A 22,565-nucleotide genomic window follows, 5' to 3' on the forward strand; every position below is an offset into this window, starting at 1 on the left:
GATGTGGGAAGAAGGATGAGTATTAAGAGAAATCACTCTTCAAATCACATTGAGATAGTCCTTCTCATTGAGCCTTGCATCACTCTGGGTTATTTGTTTGTTTTCCTAAAAAAAATTTTTTTTTTTTGTGGTTTTTGGCCAAGGCTGGGTTTGAACCTGCCACCTCTGGCATACGGGACCGGCACCCTACTCCTTGAGCCACAGGCGCTGCCCGGTTTTCCTAAAATTAACAGAAGGGCCGAAATCCATATGGAGTCCAAGCCACAGGTTTCCTGTCTACTTTCCACTTAACTCCTGACACTGGGCAGCTGGTACTGGGTCTCAGCAGGGCTCTCAGTGACAGTGACATCACAGGCTTGCTCCCACAAGAGCAAAGATAAAAAGCAGCACTTACCCATGAGAATCAAATTAAGTGATTTGATGTCTAAGGCATTCTGGCTCAGATGCATCTTTGTTATTTTTTAAGTCTTTTCTTTACATCTGAAAAAAGTCAACATTAGATGATCAAAACTCTGAAGTGTTTAATTAAACTGCAAAGATCAAAATTGGGGGAGGGGGTGCGCAGTGATAAGGCAATGAAAGACCAGGAAGAAACAGTAACATCTCTGGCTCTAGGAACTGGACCATTTATCCCATTATTTTATTTTATTTATTTTTAGTTTTTGTAGAGACAGAGACTCATTCTATCACCCTTGGTAGAGTGCCGTGGCGTCACACAGCTCACAGCAACCTGCAACTCCTGGGCTTAGGCGATTCTCTTGCCTCAGCCTCCCGAGTAGCTGGGACTACAGGTACCCGCCACAATGCCAGGCTATTTTTTTGTTGCAGTTTGGCCGGGGCCGGGTTTGAACCCGCCACCTTCAGTATATGGGGCTGGCACCCTACCCACTGAACCATAGGCGCTGCCCTACCCCATTTATTTTTAAGCAGCCTCCTGGGCCCACATCCCTCCCTGGTCAGGGAGAAATTTTATTTCATTTTATATTTATTTATTTTTTGAGACAGAGTCTCACTCTGTCACCCTGGGTAGAGGGCCCTGGTTTCATAGCTCACAGCAATCTCAAACTCTTGGGCACAAGTGATCTTCTTGCCACAGTCTCCTAAGTAGGCGGGACTATAGGTGTCCACCACAACACCCACCTAGTTTTTAGAGACGGGGTCTCGCTCTTGCTCAGGCTGTTCTCAAACTTCTAAGCTCAAGCGATCTACCCACCTCGGCCTCCCAGAGTGCTAGGATTACAGGAGTGAGCCACTGTGCCCAGCCCAGGAGAAATTTTAAATTTAGCTTTTTGGGGGGAGGGGGTTTAAAAAACAAACTTTATTCCAAACCATTACCCCCAAAAGTAGTTAACTCTGAAACATTTGACAGGTTTAATTCATATAGTCACAAAACTCAAAATATCAAACAAAAATAGCTTTGTGTACTTAACCACTTTTAAAAATGAAACTTTAAGAGGAAACATGTAGAGACTACCACATAATTTGGAAACCACTGGGCAACAAATATTTAATATTAAGCAAAAAGCTCTAAAAATACTCAAATTTGGAGAGAATGCCTGTTTAAATCTTTGATACGCATTTATTTACCCATGAGAAAACAGAAATACTATGTTTTTTCAATCTGAAAACAGAAATATTTTAATTGTGAAAGAAACCCAGTCTGAATGCCCTTTCTTTACACTAATCTCTCTACCCTTTGTTTTATGCCTTCATACCTCTCACTCTACCATACATCTTGGTTCAGCTCGATTGGGTTCCCTCAGTTAAGCCCTCCATCCCATTTGATGGATCCCATCTACTAACACTATTCCGTACATGTTTGCACAGCCTTGTACTAAACTGAGCTTTGGACCAGGTAACATTCAGCTCAAAAACTGTAAACATACAAAAAAGTAAATACTGAAAAGTCTTGTTCCCTTTAGAAAACTACTTTTACATTTTTTTTTTTTTATTGTCATAGCTGTGTACATTAATGTGATCATGGGGCAATGGTTTTTGTTTTTTGAGGGTTTTTCTTTTTTCTTTTTTTTTGACAAATCCTTCAGAATGTCTTGTGCATAAGCAAAAGCATGTATTCTTAATTGCGCAGTCCCTGTTTTACCTTGCTTTTTCCACTTAAACATGCATATGGGAGATCTTGCCACCGAGAAGAATTTATTTATTTTATTATCATTTAGGAGAAGGAAAGAGAAATGTATTGCTTTGCCGGCAAAGGAAGAAAAGGGCAGACTACCTCCTGAAACTCCAGATTTCTGCTTGTTTTTTATACAGTTGCATAGAGTTCTGCTGTATGGACACACTCTCATTTACATAATATAACCAGTCCCTGTGATGGACATTTGAATCATTTCCATTTTTTTCTGTAAGGAATCCTCTTAAATATGCATCATTTTGCACACACGCAAGTCTAAGTATAGAAGATGTTTCAGAAGTAAGATGCCAGACAAAGGGCATATCCCTTGTTAATGGAAAAGAAGCTATACTCTGTAAAATAATTTAAAGGGGTTTAGTTTGAGCCAAATTTGAGGACCATGACCCAGAGCCACACCCAAGAAGTCTTGAGCAAGTGGATTTGCTGTGGTGGGGTTACAGTTGGTTTTATACATTTCAGGGAGACAGGAATTACAGGTAAAATCATACATCAATGTGTGGAAGGTGTACATTTATTTGGCCTGGAAAGCAGGGGCCCGCAGGTTATAGGTGGGTTTAAAGATTCTTCGGTTGACAATGGGCTGAAAGAGTTAGGTTCTAATAGGCCAGGAGTCTGCAAAAAGGACTGGTGAGTTAAGACAAGGGTCTGTTAATCAGAGACAAACTACAGGACCCATCCTGAGACTCAAGCCATAGGCTGTGTGTCTGAGGCCCTGAAGGTATGCCTCACAGAGCATTAGGCCTGTTAATGAGTCACAGAGGACATCTCTAAGAAGGAAGGGGGACACAAGGAGGTATGTTTGGTCACCTTTCTCATGACTAGCAACTCAGTTTTAGGGGATTCCCTTGGCCAAGTGGGAGTGCAGTCAACCACTGGTGGGAAGGAGCCTTAAGATTTTATTTTAGTTCACACAGTTAGGGTTCCAGCAGGAAATAGCACACTCAAGTTAGGATAGACTTCAACTAAGCTAAGGAACTACACTCACGTTCACTTAACAATGGGAATATGCATACATTCTGAGAATTGTGTGGCTAGACAATTTCACGGTTGTGGGAACATTGTAGGGTATACTTACACAAACCTAGATGGTGTTGCTTACCACACACGTAGGCTACTTCATAGCTTGTTATTGTATTCTGAATACCATTGGAACACACTGGTAAGCATTTGTATACAAGGAATAGATACAGTAAAAATATGCTCTTATAACCTTACAGGACCATGGTCATGTATGTGGTCCATCTTTGTCTGTAGCACGTGACTGTTTACAAATAGGTAAACCAAAAGGAGGGTGTAGTAGCTGGAGCTCACAACAGTGGGGGCTGTTACCACTCTGGGCTGAGGGGAAAAGTGAAGGTGCCAACACTGGAATTGTATGAGGAGAGTCCTATGTGAGAATTTGTGACTTGAGTCCATAGGACACAGCCAGCCCAAGGGGACCATGATAGGAGAGGGCCAAGGAATAGATATCTCTCACTGCCTCCCTCCCTTCACTCATTTGGAGCCCCCAATTGGCTGAACCCAGCCAGAAGCCACAGAGCAGGAGGTTGAGGTTGTACTTACCCAAGGCAGGATCCCAGGGTACAGGGCAAGGAGCGGGAGGAGAGAGTGATGTCTGGAGGGGCTGACAGAAGAGGCCAGCATTGGGGTTATGCATCTGTGCCTTGGACAGAAACTGCCCAGCTGCCTGCCTGCTTGGGGCTGTACCAATTTACATAACCACTTGCAGTGTGTGGCTCTCTCCAAAAACCAAAATCACAGAGGTTATCATCAAGCTCTAAGATTTTTCTCAATTCATAAATGAAACATTTTCTTCACACTAATATAAATTTGGATTTCTCTTACTCAGAGTGAGATCTAGCCTCTTTTCCTGCATTTAAGAACTATTTGTATTTCCTTTCCTGTTACTGCCTGTCCTGTACCTCTGCCCATTTTTCCTACTGAGTTGTGGTTCTTACTGGTTTGCAGGAGTTTCTTTTAAGCATGAGGGAAATTTTGTGATATCAATCACACCTTTTCCTTATATACCATTTGGAAATTTCTGAGTTTTAACCGTAGAATTAAAGGTATTTTTTTTTCTTAGCTTCTAAATGTTCAGTCATAGAAAGTCTTCCTCACTCCAAGGTGAGAAAGAAATTCATCAAGAATTTTAAGGAGCCCCAATCAGTCTTGTTCCTCTCCCTCAGACCTTCTGTTCCTGTCCAAGGGACTAAGCCCCGTAGATTCTGGGTATGCTTCTGTGTCCCCAGCTCCTGGAGCAATATCATGAAAATGAAAAAAGACCATGAGTTCAAACTAAGCAGACTGAATTCAAACTAAGAACAACTGAATTTTAAAAGTTCTCTTGACTGTCATAGTCACAGGGCTCAGTTAAAGTATTCTCATAGAGAAACTCAAGAGATTGGGAAATTTCCATCCTGTCACCGACTCCACTACCCAGGAGCTATCCAGGCGACTTATCACTAATACCGTGCTGATTTAGAAATATCTGCTGAGCTATCTTGACATGTGATGTTATCTCCCAGTCACTCCACAATAGAGGGGCGCCTGGCTACAAACATTCTCCTAGATCCTGCAGACGTAGCCTGCAGAAGGGCAACCCCCCTGCCTCAACCTGAGTCCTCTAGTCCCTCATTTTTTTCCTAATGTGGCACATCTTCACCTTTGTTATGTATCTGCAGAAACACTCAGTCCCCTCAGCAGCCAAACACACAAACACACACACTCTCTCTCTCTGTCATAAAAGGCCATCCTCCCACTCTGGGCCAGGGGACAACCCCTTCTCTTGCTTTGCTCCTGGTGAGCCATGCTCCTCATTGAGTCAGATATCTGATAACTAGATTTTTACTTGGAATTGCAAGTGGGCCTCCTTGGAACACTCCCTGATGACAATTAGATCAGTCTTCCTAAGGCACAGCTCTTGTTAGTCTCATCTCTGTACCAGGGCTGGCTTCCAGGCCCCAGGACCCTGCATGCTTGTCTTAATGCCCTCCAGAGGCTGTCTTGCAATTCTTAACCATTTTATCTTCCCAGGTGTGTTTTTGTTAGTGGAGTCTGCTGGGACAGTGGAGCCTCAGGCCGCTCTGCTCCCTGAATGCTTGGAGTCCCAACCCCTGCCTGGCTTCTCTCTATGCCCTAGAACTGATGATGCTTTTTTGTGGAGGACATCAACTAGGTCACATCAGCAGAGTCCCATTATGCCACTGAAGTCCTCCGGGGGTGGGTGCTGGGGAGGCAGGGTTGGTATTCTAGCCCTATCCCGTAGACAGGAGTCAGCTGCTGGTTGGGTCTAGTGGGGATAAGCCTCCTGATCACATTTGCCCCAGGTATCTAGCCTGACTGGAGAGGTTTAAAGACTCCTGAATGTGGCCAGTATGTTGTGAGTTGGGATGAGTGGTGCCTGGGAAGGGGAGCCTGGAGGCTTGACCTCCCCATAGCTCATTCAGGATTCTTGTACCCAAAGGAGCACTCCTTTGGGTGGCTCTGCACCTGGTTGAAGTGAGGGGGGACCCTTTCTTCCTCTTTACACACTTCCCGAGTCAGGCTTGAGTTTACTTCTTCTGGCTGATTCCAGTGAATCTCTCAAGATGTGCTATAAACTACTAATTGTATAATTTGGTGATTCCACATACAAATTAAATGCCCTGATATTAGCCTTTAAATCTGGCCTTTGCATAGTATAAAGAAGAACTGTAACATTCATGCTTAATAAATCAAGTGCTTTTTATTTTTTTACTTAGAATGACATTAAACAGCAAAAAAAAAAAAAGACAAGTTGAGAGAGAGTGGAGTAAAAGAAAAAGCTTTATGTTTTATTAACACTAGTGCACTTTTTCCATTTTTTAAATAAGTAGGTCCCACATTTTTATTTTGTTTTGGGTGGGCCCTGCAAATTATGCAGCCAGCCCAGTCTGTAATTTACTAGTACTTGACTCCCTGCTCCTTAGGATAAATCCAGTGCCATCAGCCTTCAAGTTTTCCCTGGAGTTACTCTCCCACACACGTCCTAAGTTCCAGGTGCCAGATCACCACATGCTCTTCCCAGGTCTCCTACCAGGGCACTCTCCTTACCACTTATACTCAAACACTACCAGTTTTCTAGTCCTGGCTCACATGGATGGATTGGGTGAATGATTCTTCTCTGAATTTTAAGTGTTCCTAAACAGACTAACAACCCTCAAGGAACTGCTGCCTCAGAGTCCCGGAGCATAACTGTGTCTTTTCTTCTATCTGGCACAGCCTAGTGCATATTGCCAAGCAAGTGGATGGAATAAACTGGATTCAGAAATATTCCACAAAGACAATTTCATATCTGTTTCTGGAAATTAAAAAAATACAAAAAAGTGTAACAGAAGAAACAGCTTGATGTTTTCTGTCTCTTTAAAACTTCCCTCACTATTTTTGGAAACTGAAAGCTGCCTCCCCACCCTGGGTGGAGGTGGGGTGGGGAGCAAGGGAGTGTTTTTTTTCTTTGTGCTTTGCACTACAAAAGATGGGCCCTGGAGGCTGGCACCTGGCTGGCAGGAGTTTAGAGACCTCCCAGGTGGGCAGAGATCACTGTTTTGTATTCCGCAGAGGGGACACTAAGAAGTATTAACTGTAGTTGGGTGACAAGGGGCTCTGCCTTATAAAAGCTCTGTGTTTCTGCTTATTCCTTCTTTTTAAAAGCCATTTGTTCCTATGTTTTTCTAATACGGTCTTGAGAACAAGTAAGAAATGTCGGGGAGCAAAAGTACAAAGAAGAAAGTAACCCTCATCCTTGTGTCTACCAGCCAGCATCAATGCTAATCTGGGCACATGTGTTTCTAGTTTACTTTTTCAAATATTTTTCTGCAAAAACTCTTGTACATGCTCATTGAAATGACTTAGAATAATGTATAAAAGAAAAAATCCTACTATCCAGATACTAACCATCATTAGCATTAGATGGCTATAATTTCATAGCTCCTATGCATAAGCACATGTGTACACGCACAGCCACACACATACAGTGTTTGTATCTAAACTTAATTTTACTTGGGAAAAAAAACTGAAATAAAGCAGAGAGAATTATTGAAATTAAATTTTTTTTTTTTTTTGGCCATAAGGAAGTATAACTTCCCCTAATATCTCTCTAAGGTTTAAAACAAGTTTATGAAAGAATTAGAAAGTTGGAATATTATTATCAAATATTCATATAGCACCTTTTAATTTTTATTTATTTATTTATTTATTTTTGTAGAGACAGAGTCTCACTTTACTGCCCTCGGTAGAGTGCTGTGGCATCACACAGCGCACAGCAACCTCCAACTCCTGGGCTTACGTGATTCTCCTGCCTCAGCCTCCCGAGTAGCTGGGACTACAGGCGCCCGCCACAACGCCCAGCTGTTTTTTGGTTGCAGTTCAGCCGGGGCCGGGTTTGAACCTGCCACCCTCAGTATATGGGGCCGGCGCCTTACCGACTGAGCCACAGGAGCCGCCCTTTATTTATTTTTTTTTTGTAGAGACAGAGTCTCACTTTATCACCATTGGTAGAGTGCTGTAGCATTACAGCTTACAGCAACCTCCAGCTCTTGGGCTTAGGTGATTCTCTTGCCTCAGCCTCCCCAGTAGCTGGGACTACAGGCACCGCCACAACGCCCAGCTATTTTTTGTTGCAGTTTGGCCGGGGCTGGGTTTGAACCGCTACCCTTGGTATATGGGGTCGGCGCCCTACTCACTGAGCCACAGTCGCCGCCCATAGCGGCGTTTAATTTTAAACCATGTTTATCGACCCATGCTTTGAAAGAAGAGAATATTAGCATTCTCATATTTTTCCTTTCATCTCCTTCTCTACTTCCTTATTTATTTTTTGTTCTAGACTTGCAATTATATTCTGTTCTACCCACAATTTCCAGACATTTTGTATTAATTCTCCTTTTAATTAGAATGTGCAATGACATTGGGGTACTTTGTTGTTGTTGTTGTTCTTGTTGTTTTACTATTTCTCCAATCTTGAGTGCTTTACTTTGATTTTTATCTCTTAATTTGCTATTTCCCAGATTTTGCTATTCAGCAGTTTTGTTTTGTTTCTCTCCCGAAAAGAACTCATGGGCTCTGAACTCCCTTTGTTCTCTGGGTTCTTCCAAATACTGTCTTGGGAAAAGTGTTCCCCCACCCCGGTTTTCCCTCAATTATTATATTCTGGTATTTAGTGCTGCACTTCAATCTGAGGCCTGCAAGGTTTCGTTTTTCTGTGCTTTACATTTTCTTCATGGTTTTCTAAATGATTATTTTTCTTTGAATTTAACACATTGACTGCCACACGAGTTACATTTAACTTACATTAGTTTTGAGCCTGAGGCCTCATGAAGCATATATAACTCACAAGTCTCTTGACCAATAAAAAAAACCATGGCACCAAGGAAAAAAAAAGTTTTCCAGGGTGTCAGTCAATGTACTAAGTCATTTAAGATATTTTAGTGCTTGAGCATTCGCATATGAAATTTTCTGGAACATGTTATGTTCTTGTGGCCTACAGACCATTTTTTCCCTTCATTTCAGTAAGATTTCTTTTGTCCACTTTTTATTTGCATTTTCTTCCCTTTGTTGGTTTCTCTCCATCAGGGATTCCCATTACCTTAAGGTGTGATTGTGTTTTGTCTGTCTCATCAGAGTGTTTCTAATTGCCTTATTCTTTGTGTCTGTTCATGGGCATCCTTCGGCCTTATATCAAGCCTTTCCTCTATTACTTTGATTTTCAGCAGTATTTACTCTGGCATTTGCTCTAATTTATTTCTTCTGTGATTGTGTTTTTATGGTCTTCAATTTATTCTGTTAGGTCTGCAATCTCCCTTTTCATTTCCATTTTAAGATTTTTCTCATCTTTGAGTTTATTTTACTGAATTCATATTTTTGCCAAGTTGTTGTAGGGTGTAAGGCAATTGTAAGGAATTTTTTCTGTTCCAAGAATAATACTTTCTTTTTAGTAAGAATCCTTGTAAGCTATGGTGTTCTTTCCTTTCCTTGTCTTCCTGCTCCCCAGCCATTTCTGTTTATCTTGCAGGTACCATGCCGGCTTTAGCCACTGCCACTTCCTATTGAAATGGTGTGAAATCTTGACTTCCTTTTGACAGTTGTACCCGTTGTCAGCGAGTTCTGTATAGCCTAGGCAACCTGAGCCCTGGTGTCTCCTGGAAGATTTTGTTAAGTGTCCACTAAGCAGGCTCACTACCTTTGGGGTAGGGGTGAGGTGAGATCCACCCGTTTCTTGATTCTAGGCAGAATATTCCTGCCTAGCGACTCCCCACCTCATTCACCTCTGCCCGGTTGAAGGGCCTGTGCTTGTCTGTCAGAAATGGGAAAAGCTAAGTATGATGAGACTCAGTGTTTGCCCCTTAGGAAGAATTTTTAAGATTTTTTTTTGGCAGTTTTTGGCCGTGGCTGGGTTTGAACCTATCACCTCCGGCATATGGGGCCGGCGCCCTACTCCGTTGAGCCACAGCACAGGCGCTGCCCAAATTTTTAAGATTTTTTGATGATTTGCCATTACCGTTTCTGGTGGTTGGGAAACAGATTTTAAATGCATTTTTTAAAACTTGAGAATTAAAAACAAACACAAACAAACAAAACCCCACAACTTTTCAGGATACCTTTCCATGAACCAGCTTGCAAAAACCCTGTTTTGTGTGGTAACTGAGTGTTCTTATTTTCCTGTTGGCTCTGGAGATACTTTTGGGTAGCTCCAAACTCTTCCCAACCTATATAAATCCTTTTGCTCCTCTTATTTTCCTTACCTCTTAAATCAGCCGACTACCTGCTTTTCCTTTACTCTTCCCTGAATTGCACACTATGCCTTTCATTCTTCCAAGGAAGAAGGACTGTCGGGGAAGCTGCTGGCAAGCTCTGCTCCTGCTCATGGATATTTGATGAATTATAAAACGCACTTTTCCATTTCACATTTGAGTATTTCTGAAACCAGATTGCTCTGCACAGTGACACTGTACAGTGTGATGGTCAATGTTTTTTTTTTTTCCATTTGATTACATAAAATGACAGGGTATCTTATAATCAATGGCATTTCTGGTTGAGTTTTAGTTTTGATAAAGTAATGAAATCAAAGAGTATTCATGCCATTGAGTCTTCCCTAGTTAGGAAGTTTATAAATGTAACAAGAAAATGAGCCCCATGTAGCTCTGTGTGGGTAAGTGTGAGTGATGGAATCTATATTTTAATAAATATTTCACTTCTAAGATAATACCATTTGTCACATGACATGAACCAAAACTCAGGCAGATTTTCTTTAACTTGTAAATAAATATATGAGAAACTTTAGAGGAAATACAGGTAAGCATAATGAATCATTCAGAGTTTTGATGACCTAAAATTGAAAAATGTTCTCAAACTGGCTCAATGCCTGTAGCTCAGTGGCTAGGGCACCAGCCACATACACCGGGGCTGGTAGGTTCAAATCCAGCCTTGGCCTGCCAAACAATAACTACAACCAAAAAATAGCTGGGCATAGTGGCGGGCACCTGTAGTTCCAGCTACTTGGGAGGCTGAGGCAAGAGGATGACTTGAGCCCAAGAGTTTGAGGTTGCTGTGAGCTGTGATGTCTAGAACAACATAATGAGACTCTATCTCAAAAACAAAACCAAATAAATAACTTTCTCGAACTATAAAACTTACAAGTTCAAGGCAAAACCTGAGACAAAAACATATCAAATTCTACCAATCATTCCCAAATTGCTAGGAAAGTTTATGAGACGTTTTTTCTCTTAGGGCAGATTTTGGTTTCTCACCACTGGGGTGGGTGGACAGCGACTGGGGTGGGTGGACAGCGCACTTAGAAACCTCAGCACGTCCCCCCCTCCCCGGTGTGTGTGGAAGACTCTGGTTCAGTTCTTCTGGCAGCAACCCCAGCACCTCGCGCCAGGGCCCTGCTGTGACCCGAGGATGCTCAAGCATGTCAAGCTAGCTAAGACCTTTTGCCAAACCCAACAAGGTTCAAAGAAATATTTTTTTTTTACTATAGCCTAGGACATTTTGTTGGAAACCAAGTATTAATATATCATAGGCAAACAAAAATAGTTCTTACCCCCATTAATACAACATAAAGAATTTTACATTCAATCTAGATACAGGAAGTAACAAATCCTCCCACCTACAAGCCACAGGGGTCCTCAAACTGCGCCGGCGGGCCACAAGAGGCGGTGCGATTGTATTTGTTTCCGTTTTGTTTTTTTACTTCAAAATAAGATATGTGCAGTGTGCATAGGAATTTGTTCATAGTTGTTGTTGTTTTTTTAACTCTAGTCCGGCCCTCCAACGGTCTCAGGGACCGTGAGCTGGCCCCCTGTTTAAAAAGTTTGAGGACCCCTGCATGGCACAGGGCCCTTAATTATTAGAGGGATGCAAATATTCACAAATCAGACAAATATTAAAAGAAAAAGGCGGTGAGATATACAGAGTTTCTCAATAAACACATCGCTAAGCAAATAAAAGCATTGATGGACCCCACTTCGGTGTAACGGGTTTGATTTGCTCAGGGTTCAAACGCAAGCGCTGAATAGCTCTCAATATTCCCCCCTTATCTCAACATCTCATCCCTCCAGGCCACCCTGGAAGGGTTACCCCTCCGTCTCCGCGGCCACGGCCCCTCCCGTCTTCCTACCCCTCCACCCCCAGCTTCTCAGTGGTGTATCTGGAAGGGTGTGGGACACTTTGGCCCCAGTTGTCATTCCGTGACCTCTCCCCACGCGGGAGAGAGAGACGGTTAATCCTGGAGGCTCTTGGGGCGGGGCGCGGGCCGGAGACCCCATACCCGGGGCCCGGGCAGGTGACCCAGTTTTGTAAGGCGGAGTGCATCCGGAAGAATTTGACAGCCCTCAAATTTCTCGACTCACATCATTCAGTGACAAGTGCCCTGGAGTCCTGGGCATCCTTAAACCACCCGGAGCGCCGTGGGGATGCTGGGGGTTCACCGGGAGAGCGGGGCGGGGCGCACCCGCCGACGTCCCCAGGGCAGAGAGGCAAAGGCAGCCGGGGGAGGAGCCCGGGAGGAAAGGAGGCGGAGAGGGATTCCGGGAAACCTCTGCAGGGAGGACACGCTGGCTCCATTGTCAGCGGCACCAGCGGTTCCCTCCGCGGGTCCTCCCAGCCCGGCACCCCGTTACCTTTGCAGTTTCGCCCCGCGGCTCCCCTCCGAGATGCTAGCTAGCTTCGGGCCCTCGGCACCGCGGTTCCGCGCTCGTGGACGGGACCAGCCCTGCTGGCGGCGTCCCGGGCAGTAGCGGCCCCGACAGGCAAAACCTATCGGCACGGTCGGGCCGCGGCCCACGGACTCAGGGAAGGTGCCGGGCTTGCCGGCCGGCGCGGTCTCTTTCCCGCCCGCAACAAAGCCTGTAGCGCGGGTGCGGCCGAGCGCCGGCAGCGAATCTAGGTCCGGGCGGGCGGGCAAAGAGCCCAGCCGGGCCGAGCCAGGGGCGGGGCCGGGGCTGGGGGCGGAGCTGAGGGCGGGGCGCGGGGCTGGGGGCGGAGCTGAGGGCGGGGCGCGGGGCTGGGGGCGGAGCTGAGGGCGGGGCGCGGGGCTGGAGCCCGAGCTGCGGCCCTGGCGGTACGAGGGGCGGTGATACAGCTTCTGTTAAATTACTCGGATCGGTTGCAGATGTCTGCTCCCATCTAAAACCTGCCTCTAGCCAAATAAGCACCTTAGAGAAAGGGATAAAGGTTTTTTGGGGCTGTTTTGTTTACTGCAGCTTTCTCGGGGCGAGCATTGAGAAAACCCTGAAAATTTTGTGGAAGGAATGAACGGATGGATGGAGAAGCGAACGGGTGTGTCCTGGCTCCCCCTTTATTAGTTACATAAACCTCTGTGATCATAATCTGCCAACTAATAAAATAGGGTTAAAAAATACCCGCCATTGAGTAAGAATGTAAATATCATTCTCCCCACCTTCCCTGTGGGTCTTTCCCCTGCACCCTGCCAACCCGTGTGTTTCGGAATGGGGGGAGGAAAGACATAATTCTTCAGTAGTTTGTTTACCTGTTATTCATACCATGTCAATTTCCAAAACAGAATATGAGATAGCTTTCAATAAAATGTATATTCTAAACATTACGGTTACTAAAATGGAAATGTTAAAATCTTCTTGAAGGAGAAAACTACACCAACCACGACAATTATTCTAATCGAGCATTCATCTTCACTTGAAGCTTTTTGGTCTCTTTGGAAAGGGAGGCGGAGGAGGTTTCATACTGTTTACAGATGGAAAAAAGGGAAATTTTTTAATCCATGAAATCAACTAACTTATGCTGATCTCCTTTGTAGGCTAGGCATGGGCTAGGCCTGCCTCTCAAGTAGCCTTTGGCAGGATTCCCATCAGCCCCTTAAGATGTGAAAGGAACTCATCCAGCATCTTTTTCCCTACAAAAAAACATTCAACACTGAAAATACTTTCTTTCTTTCTTTTTTTTTTTTATTGTTGGGGATTCATTGAGGGTACAATAAGCCAGGTTACACTGATTGCAATTGTTCGGTAAAGTCCCTCTTGCAATCATGTCTTGCCCCCATAAAGTGTGACACATACCAAGGCCCCACCCCCCTCCCTCCTTCCCTCTTTCTGTCCCCCCCATAACCATAATTGTCATTAATTGTCCTCATATCAAAATTGAGTACATAGGATTCATGCTTCTGCATTCTTGTGATGCTTTACTAAGAATAATGTCTTCCACGTCCATCCAGGTTAATACGAAGGATGTAAAGTCTCCATTTTTTTTAATGGCTGAATAGTATTCCATGGTATACACATACCACGGCTTGTTAATCCATTCCTGGGTTGGTGGGCATTTAGGCTGTTTCCACATTTTGGCGATTGTAAATTGAGCTGCAATAAACAGTCTAGTACAAGTGTCCTTATGATAAAAGGATTTCTTTCCTTCTGGGTAGATGCCCAGTAATGGGATTGCAGGATCAAATGGGAGGTCTAGCTTGAGTACTTTGAGGTTTCTCCATACTTCCTTCCAGAAAGGTTGTACTAGTTTGCAGTCCCACCAGCAGTGTAAAAGGGTTCCCTTATCTCCACATCCACGCCAGCATCTGCAGTTTTGAGATTTTGTGATGTGGGCCATTCTCACTGGGGTTAGATGATATCTCAGGGTTGTTTTGATTTGCATTTCTCTAATATATAGAGATGATGAACATTTTTTCACGTGTTTGTTAGCCATTCGTCTGTCATCTTTAGAGAAAGTTCTATTCATGTCTCTTGCCCATTGATATTAGGGATTGTTGGCTTTTTTCATGTGGATTAATTTGAGTTCTCTATAGATCCTAGTTATCAAGCTTTTGTCTGATTGAAAATATGCAAATATCCTTTCCCATTGTGTAGGTTGTCCATTTGCTTTGGTTATTGTGTCCTTAGCTGTACAGAAGCTTTTCAGTTTAATGAAGTCCCATTTGTTTATTTTTGTTGTTGTTGCAATTGCCATGGCAGTCTTCTTCATGGAGTCTTTCGCCAGGCCAATATCTTCCAGTGTTTTTCCTATGCTTTCTTGGAGGATTTTTATTGTTTCATGCCTTAAGTTTAAGTCCTTTATCCATCTTGAATCAATTTTTGTGAGTGGGGAAAGGTGTGGGTCCAGTTTCAGTCTTTTACATGTAGACATCCAGTTCTCCCAACACCATTTATTGAATAGGGAGTCTTTCCCCCAAGGTATGTTCTTGTTTGGTTTATCAAAGATTAGGTGGTTGTAAAATGGTAGTTTCATTTCTTGGTTTTCAATTCGATTTCAAGTGTCTATGTCTCTGTTATTGTGCCAGTACCATGCTGTCTTGAGCACTATGGCTTTGTAGTACAGACTAAAATCTGGTATGCTGATGCCCCCAGCTTTTTGTTACAGAGAACTGCCTTAGCTATACAGGGTTTTTTCTGGTTCTATACAAAACACAGAATCATTTTTTCCAAATCTTGAAAGTACGATGTTGGTATTTTGATAGGAATGGCATTGAATAGGTAGATTGCTTTGGGAAGTATAGACATTTTAACAATGTTGATTCTTCCCATCCATTAGCATGGTATGTTCTTCCATTTGTTAATATCCTCTGCTATTTCCTTTCTGAGGATTTCATAGTTTTCTTTATAGAGGTCCTTCACCTCCTTCGTTAGGTATATTCCTAGGTATTTCATTTTCTTTGAGACTATGGTGAACGGAATTGTGTCCTTAATTAGCTTCTCATCTTGACTGTTATTGGTGTACACAAAGGCTACTGACTTGTGGACATTGATTTTATATCCTGAAACATTACTGTATTTTTTGATGACTTCTAGGAGTCCTGTGGTTGAGTCTTTGGGGTTCTCTAAGTATAAGATCATGTCATCAGCAAAGAGGGAGAGTTTGACCTCCTCTGCTCCCATTTGGATTCCCTTTATTTCCTTGTCTTGCCTAATTGTATTGGCTAGAACTTCCAGCACTACGTTGAATAGTAAAGGTGACAGAGGACAACCTTGTCTGGTTCCAGTTCTAAGAGGAAAAGCTTTCAGTTTTACTCCATTCAGTAAAATATTGGCTGTGGGTTTGTCATAGATAGCTTCAATCAGTTTTAGAAATGTGCCACCTATGCCTATACTCTTCAGTGTTCTAATTAGAAAAGGATGCTGGATTTTATCAAATGCTTTTTCTGCATCTATTGAGAGGATCATGTGATCTTTATTTTTGCCTCTGTTAATATGGTGGATAACGTTTATAGACTTGCGTATGTTAAACCAGCCTTGCATCCCTGGGATGAAGCCTACTTGATCATGATGAATGACTTTTTTGATGATAAGCTGTAATCTATTGGCTAGGATTTTGTTGAGAATTTTTCCATCTATGTTCATGAGTGAGATTGGTCTGAAATTCTCCTTTTTGTTTGGGTCTTTTCCTGGTTTTGGTATCAGGGTGATGTTTGCTTCATAGAATGTGTTTGGGAAGATTCCTTCTTCCTCAATTTTTTGGAATAATTTCTGCAGTACAGGAATAAGCTCTTCCTTGAAGGTTTGATAGAATTCTGGAGTGAAGCCATCTGGACCAGGGCATTTTTTAGTTGGAAGATTTTTTATTGTTTCTTTGATCTCAGTGCTTGAAATCGGTCTGTTCAGGAGCTCTATTTCTTCCTGGCTGAGTCTAGGGAGAGGGTGTGATTCCAAATATTGATCCATTTCTTTCACATTGTCAAATTTCTGGGCATAGAGTTTCTGGTAGTATTCAGAGATGATCTCTTGTATCTCTGTGGGATCAGTTGTTATTTCCCCTTTATCATTTCTGATTGAGGTTACTAGAGATTTTACTTTTCTATTCCTCGTTAGTCTGGCCAAGGGTTTATCTATTTTATTGATTTTTTCAAAAAACCAACTCCTTGTTTCATTAATTTTCTGAATGATTCTTTTGTTTTCAATTTCATTGATCTCTGATTTGATTTTGGGGATTTCTTTTCTTCTACTGAGTTTAGGCTTAGATTGTTCTTCTTTTTCCAATTCCATAAGATCTCTTGTGAGATTGTTGATGTGCTCTCTTTCTGTTTTTCGAATGTAGGCATCTAAAGCGATGAATTTTCCTCTCAAAACTGCTTTTGCAGTATCCCACAGGTTTTGGTAGCTTGTGTCTTCATTGTTGTTATGCTCCAGGAAGTTAATGATTTCCTGTTTTATTTCTTCCTTCACCCATCTGTTATTCAACAGAAGTTTGTTTAGTTTCCATGCCTTTGGGTGGGGTCGAGCATTTTTGTTAGGGTTGAGTTCCACCTTTAGTGCCTTATGGTCTGAGAAGATACAAGGTAAAATTTCAATTCTTTTGATTCTGTTGATATTTGTTTTGTGTCCCAGGATATGATCAATTTTGGAGAATGTTCCATGGGGTGATGAGAAGAATGTATATTCTTTATCTTTGGGATGGAGTGTTCTATATGCGTCTATCAAGCACAGTTGGTCTAGGGTCTCATTTAAGTCTCTTATATCCTTGTTTAATTTCTGTTTAGAGGATCTGTCCAGCTCTGTAAGAGGAGTGTTAAGGTCCCCTGTTATTATGGTATTATCAGATATCATATTGCTCAGACTGAGTAAGGTCTGTTTCAAGAATCTGGGAGCATTTAAATTGGGTGCATAGATATTTAGGATTGAAATGTCTTCTTGTTGTATTTTTCCCTTGACCAATATAAAGTGACCATCTTTGTCTTTTTTGACTTTAGTTGCTTTAAATCCACATGTATCTGAAAATAAGATTGCAACTCCTCTTTTCTTCTGAATTCCATTTGTCTGAAAAATTGTCTTCCAACCCTTGACTCGGAGCTTTAATTTGTCTTTTGAAGCCAGGTGTGTTTCTTGCAGACGGCAAATGGATGGCTTGTGTTTTTCAATCCAGTCAACCAATCTATGTCTCTTCAGTGGGGAATTCAAGCCATTAACATTTATTGAGATAATTGATAAGTGTGGTAGTATTCTATTCGTCTTATTTGGTGAGAGTCCATTGCTTAGTTTTATCTTTTGCATCAGTGTGGAGGTTCGGTTCTGTCCTTTAATTTCTGAGTTCTTACTTTGCTGCTGATCCATTGTGGTGGTCAGTGTGCAGAACAGGTTGAAGTATTTCCTGTAGAGCTGGTCTTGTTGTGGCGAATTTCCTCAACGTTTGTATATCTGTAAATGATTTGATTTCTCCGTCAATTTTGAAGCTTAGCTTAGCAGGGTACAGAATTCTGGGCTGGAAATTGTTCTGTTTAAGTAGATTAAAGGTAGATGACCATTGTCTTCTTGATTGGAAAGTTTCATTAGAGAAGTCTGCGGTCACTCTGATGGATTTGCCCCTGTAGGTCAACTGGCACTTACTCCTGGCAGCTTGCAGAATCTTTTCTTTGGTCTTGACTTTGGACAGGTTCATCACAATGTGTCTTGGAGAAGCTCAGTTAGAGTTGAGGCGACCTGGGGTCTGATATCCCTCTGAAAGCAGTGTGTCAGAATCTTTGGTGATATTTGGGAAATTTTCTTTTATAATATTCTCTAGTATGGCTTCCATTCCTCTGGGGCATTCTTCTTCCCCTTCTGGAATTCCTATAACTTGTATGTTGGAACGCTTCATAAAGTCCCATAATTCTGACAGTGAACGTTCTGCTTTCTCTCTCTTCTTTTCTGCCTCTTTTACTATCTGAGTTATCTCAAAAACTTTGTCTTCTACCTCTGAAATTCTTTCTTCTGCATGGTCTAACCTGTTGCTGATACTTTCCATTGCATCTTTAAGTTCCCTGATTTACTGTTTCAGTTCCTTCAGCTCTGCTATATCCTTTTTATATTCTTCTTATCGTTCATCTCTTATTTGATTCTGTTTTTGGATTTCCTTTTGGTTATTTTCCACTTTATTAGCAGTTTCCTTCATTGTTTCGATCATTTCTTTCATTGTTTTCAACATGTGTATTCTAAGTTCCCTTTCTGTCATTCCTAACATTTCTTTACAGGTGGAATCCTCTGCAGTAGCTACCTCATGGTCCCTTGGCGGGGTTGTTCTGGACTGGTTCTTCATGTTGCCTGGAGTTTTCTGCTGATTCTTCCTCATGGGTGATTTCTTTTATCTGTTTCCTTGCCCTAATTTTCCTTTCACTTCCTCTTGCTCTTTAAGTTCTCGTGCCTGTGGACTCTTGCTGATCTCACTACACTGCCCTTTGAAGAGCGAGGTGAAGGACTTCTATAAAGAAAATTATGAAATCCTAAGAAAGGAAATAGCAGAGGATACTAAAAATTGGAAGAACATGCCATGCTCATGGATGGGAAGAATCAACATTATTAAAATGTCTACACTTCCCAAAGCAATCTACCTATTCAATGCCATTCCTATTAAAATAACAACATCGTACTTTCAAGATTTGGAAAAAATGATTCTGCGTTTTGTATGGAACCAGAAAAAACCCTGTATAGCTAAGGCAGTTCTTAGTAATAAAAATAAAGCTGGGGCATTACCATACCAGATTTTAGGCTGTACTACAAAGCCATAGTGGTCAAGACAGCATGGTACTGGCACAAAAATAGAGACATAGACACTTGGAATTGAACAGAAAACCAGGAAATGAAACTAACATCTTATAACCACCTAATCTTTGATAAACCAAACAAGAACTACCTTGGGGGAAAGACTCCCTATTCAATAAATGGTGTTGGGAGAACTGGATATCCAAAAGACTGAAACTGGACCCACGCCTTTCTCCACTCACAAAAATTGATTCAAGATGGATAAAGGACTTAAATTTAAGGCATGAAACAATAAAAATCCTCAAAGAGAGCATAGGAAAAACACTGGAAGATATTGGCCTGGGGAAAGACTTCATGAAGAAGACTGCCATGGCAATTGCAACAACAACATAAATAAACAAATGGGACTTCATTAAACTGAAAAGCTTCTATACAGCTAAGGAGACAACAACCAAAGCAAATGGACAACCTACACAATGGGAAAGGATATTTGCATATTTTGAATCAGACAAAAGCTCAATAACTAGGATCTATAGAGAACTCAAATTAATCCACATGAAAAAAGCCAACAATCCCATATATCAATGGGTAAGAGACCTGAATAGAACCTTTTCCAAAGAAGATAGATGAATGGCTAACAAACATATGAAAAAACATTCGTCATCCTTGTCTATCAGAGAAATGCAAATCAAAACCACCCTGAGATACCATCTAACCCCAGTGAGAATGGCCCACATCACAAAATCTCAAAATTGTAGATGCTGGCGTGGATGTGGAGATAAGGGAACCCTTTTACACTGCTGGTGGGACTGCAAACTAGTACAACCTTTTTGGAAGCAAGTATGGAGAAACCTCAAAGCACTCAAGCTAGACCTCCCATTTGATACTGCAACCCCATTACCGGGCATCTACCCAGAAGGAAAAAAATCCTTTTATCATAAGGACACTTGTACTAGACTGTTTATTGCAGCTCAATTTACAGTCGCCAATGTGGAAGCAGCCTAAATGCCCACCAACCCAGGAATGGATTAACAAGCTGTGGTATATGTATACCATGGAATACTATTCATCTATTTAAAAAAATGGAGACTTTATATCCTTCGTATTAACCTGGATGGAAGTGGAAGACATTATTCTTAGTAAAGCATCACAAGAATGGAGAAGCATGAATCCTATGTACCCAATTTTGATATGAGGACAATTAATGACAATTAAGGTCACAATGGGGGCGGGGGAAGGGGAGAGCAGAGAGAGAAAGAAGGAGGGGGGGTGGGAAAAGGAAGAGCAGAGAGAGGGAAGGAGGGAGGCGGGTGGGTCCTTGGTGTGTGCCACACCTTTTGGGGGCAAGACACGATTGCAAGAGGGACTTTACCTAATAAATGCAATCAGTGTAACCTAAAAAAAAGAAAGAAAAATAATAAAAGATGAGACTGAAAAACAAACAAACAAACAGACAAAAAATGAATAAGACTCAGATATAACAGAGAATTTGGAATTATCAGACCAGGTATTTAAAATCGCCGTGAGTAATCTACTAAGCGTTCTGTGTTACCATAGAAAGGTATTTGGTCTTCATCCTGGTTCCTGACATAAAGCTCCTAAATCTCTGTAATTTCCTGCGTGATAGGGCTGGTAGGAGCTGTAATGAGGCTGTCTTTGGCCAGCCCCTATGAAGCCCTGGGATGGGGGCTGGTCCTAAAATGACTAAGCCAAGCCTAGAACTTTCAGCCTCATCTCTTCTCAAATTCCCAGGAAGACAGAGGGATGAGACATTACATTAATAATGAATCATTCCTACCTGGTGAAAACTCCATAAATCCCCTGAACAACCAACCGTGTTTGAAGAGCTTCAGGTTGGTGAATGCATCAAAAGGCTGGGATGGTGGTGCACCCAGAGGGGGTGCTTTCTGGGTTTTGTGAATAGCTGTAGGGTTTTTGGTAGATGTTCTTTATGAAGTTGAGGATAACTATCCAAAATAATATCAACAGCAAAGTATTGGGTGATTATAGCTTATGGAAAATTGAAATGTACAATAGCAATGTTATAGGGATGAGAGGGAGAAATTGGGAATATCCTGTTACAAGGTACCTGTTCGGTACCCAGTGGTACAGTGTTCCTTGAAAATGGACTTAAATTAGTAGCAATGTGTATTACAAACCCTAAGGCAATCACTAAAAATATGTTAAAAAGAAGTATAATTAATATGCAACGAAAGAAAATGGGATTATACAAAAATGTTCAATTAAAACCAGAGAAATCAGAAAGAGTAGAAGATAAACAACAGCAACAAACCAAAAAACAAAGAACAAGTACAAGCAATAGAAGATCATTATGATGGATATTAATCTAAACTGTATCGGTAATAACTTTAAATAAATGCTCTAACCATACCAATTAAAAGACAGAGATCAAAAGAGTGGATAAAAACAAAACAAGAACCAAGTACATATTGTCTATAAGAAACCCACTTTAAATATAATGATACGGATAGGTTAAATTTAAAAGAATAGAGAAATATCTGACATGTTAACATTAATCAAAAGGAAGCTGGAATAGCATATTAATTTCAGACAAGCAGATTTCAGAATAAAGAAAATTTTCAGGGGGTAAAAAGGAGATTAGTTCTGGGCACGTGGCTCATGCTGTAATCCTAGCACTCTAGAAGGCTAAGGCAGGAAGGCCGCTTGAGGTCAGGAGTTCGAGACCAATCTGAACAAGAGTGAGATCCCGTATGTACTAAAAATAGAAAAATTGACTGGGTGCAGTGACATGCATCTGTGGTTCCAGCTACTTCTGGATGCTGTGGCATGAAGATTGCTTGAGCCCAGGAATTTGAGATTGGAGTGAGCAGATGATGATGCCGCTGTACTCTAGCTGGTGTGACAGAGCAAGGCTCTGTCTCAAAAATTTTTTTCAAAAAAGGACATTAGCTAACAATTTTCCAAGAAAATTGACTTAATACTTAATGTTATACTTGTTGTTATACTTAGTGCACCTAACAACAAAGTATCAAAATATGTGAGGCAAAAATTAATAGAACTGCAAAGAGAAATAGACAAATCCACTATTATAGTTGGAGGATCAACATCCCTTTATCAGTAATTGACAGATCCAGCGGGAAGAAAATCAGTAAGGACACAGTTGAATGGCCCTACATCATCCATCAGCTGCATCTAACTGACATTGACAGACTGCTTCATCCAACAACAGCAGAATGTATACTCCCGAGCTCACGTGGAACACTCACTAAAATAGCAACCTCTGGGCCATAAAATTAACATGAACAAATTTGAAAGAATGGAAATCACACAAAGTATGCTGTCAGATCTTAATGGTATTAAAGTAAAAACTAAGAGCAGAAAGGTAGTTAGAAAATCCCCCAACAGGCCAGGCATCATGGCTCACGCCTCTAATCCTAGTGCTCTGGGAGGCCTAAGCTGGTGGATTGCTTATGCTCAGGAGTTGGAGA

At 41.9% G+C, this 22,565-nt stretch overlaps 1 protein-coding gene across 4 annotated transcripts in view; it reads right to left on the bottom strand.

Moving 5' to 3' along the window:
• IFNAR2 (interferon alpha and beta receptor subunit 2) overlaps positions 1 to 12,557 on the bottom strand; it is a 37,330-nt gene extending 24,773 nt beyond the window's left edge. For 3 of the 4 annotated variants that reach the window (XM_053564814.1, XM_053564816.1, XM_053564817.1), the window contains exons 1-2: positions 12,286 to 12,557; positions 395 to 480 (exon numbers count right to left, since the gene is read on the bottom strand). In XM_053564814.1, the coding sequence (XP_053420789.1) occupies positions 395 to 449 (55 nt within the window). In that variant the 5' untranslated portion in view covers positions 450 to 480; positions 12,286 to 12,557. Of the gene's footprint in view, positions 1 to 394; positions 481 to 12,015; positions 12,259 to 12,285 lie in introns of those variants that run through there. The other variant, XM_053564815.1, reaches the window with a different exon arrangement.
• Positions 12,558 to 22,565: the final 10,008 nt, after the last annotated feature.

The sequence above is a fragment of the Nycticebus coucang genome, chromosome 16 (assembly GCF_027406575.1).
Source record: "Nycticebus coucang isolate mNycCou1 chromosome 16, mNycCou1.pri, whole genome shotgun sequence".
Lineage (NCBI taxonomy): Eukaryota > Metazoa > Chordata > Mammalia > Primates > Lorisidae > Nycticebus > Nycticebus coucang.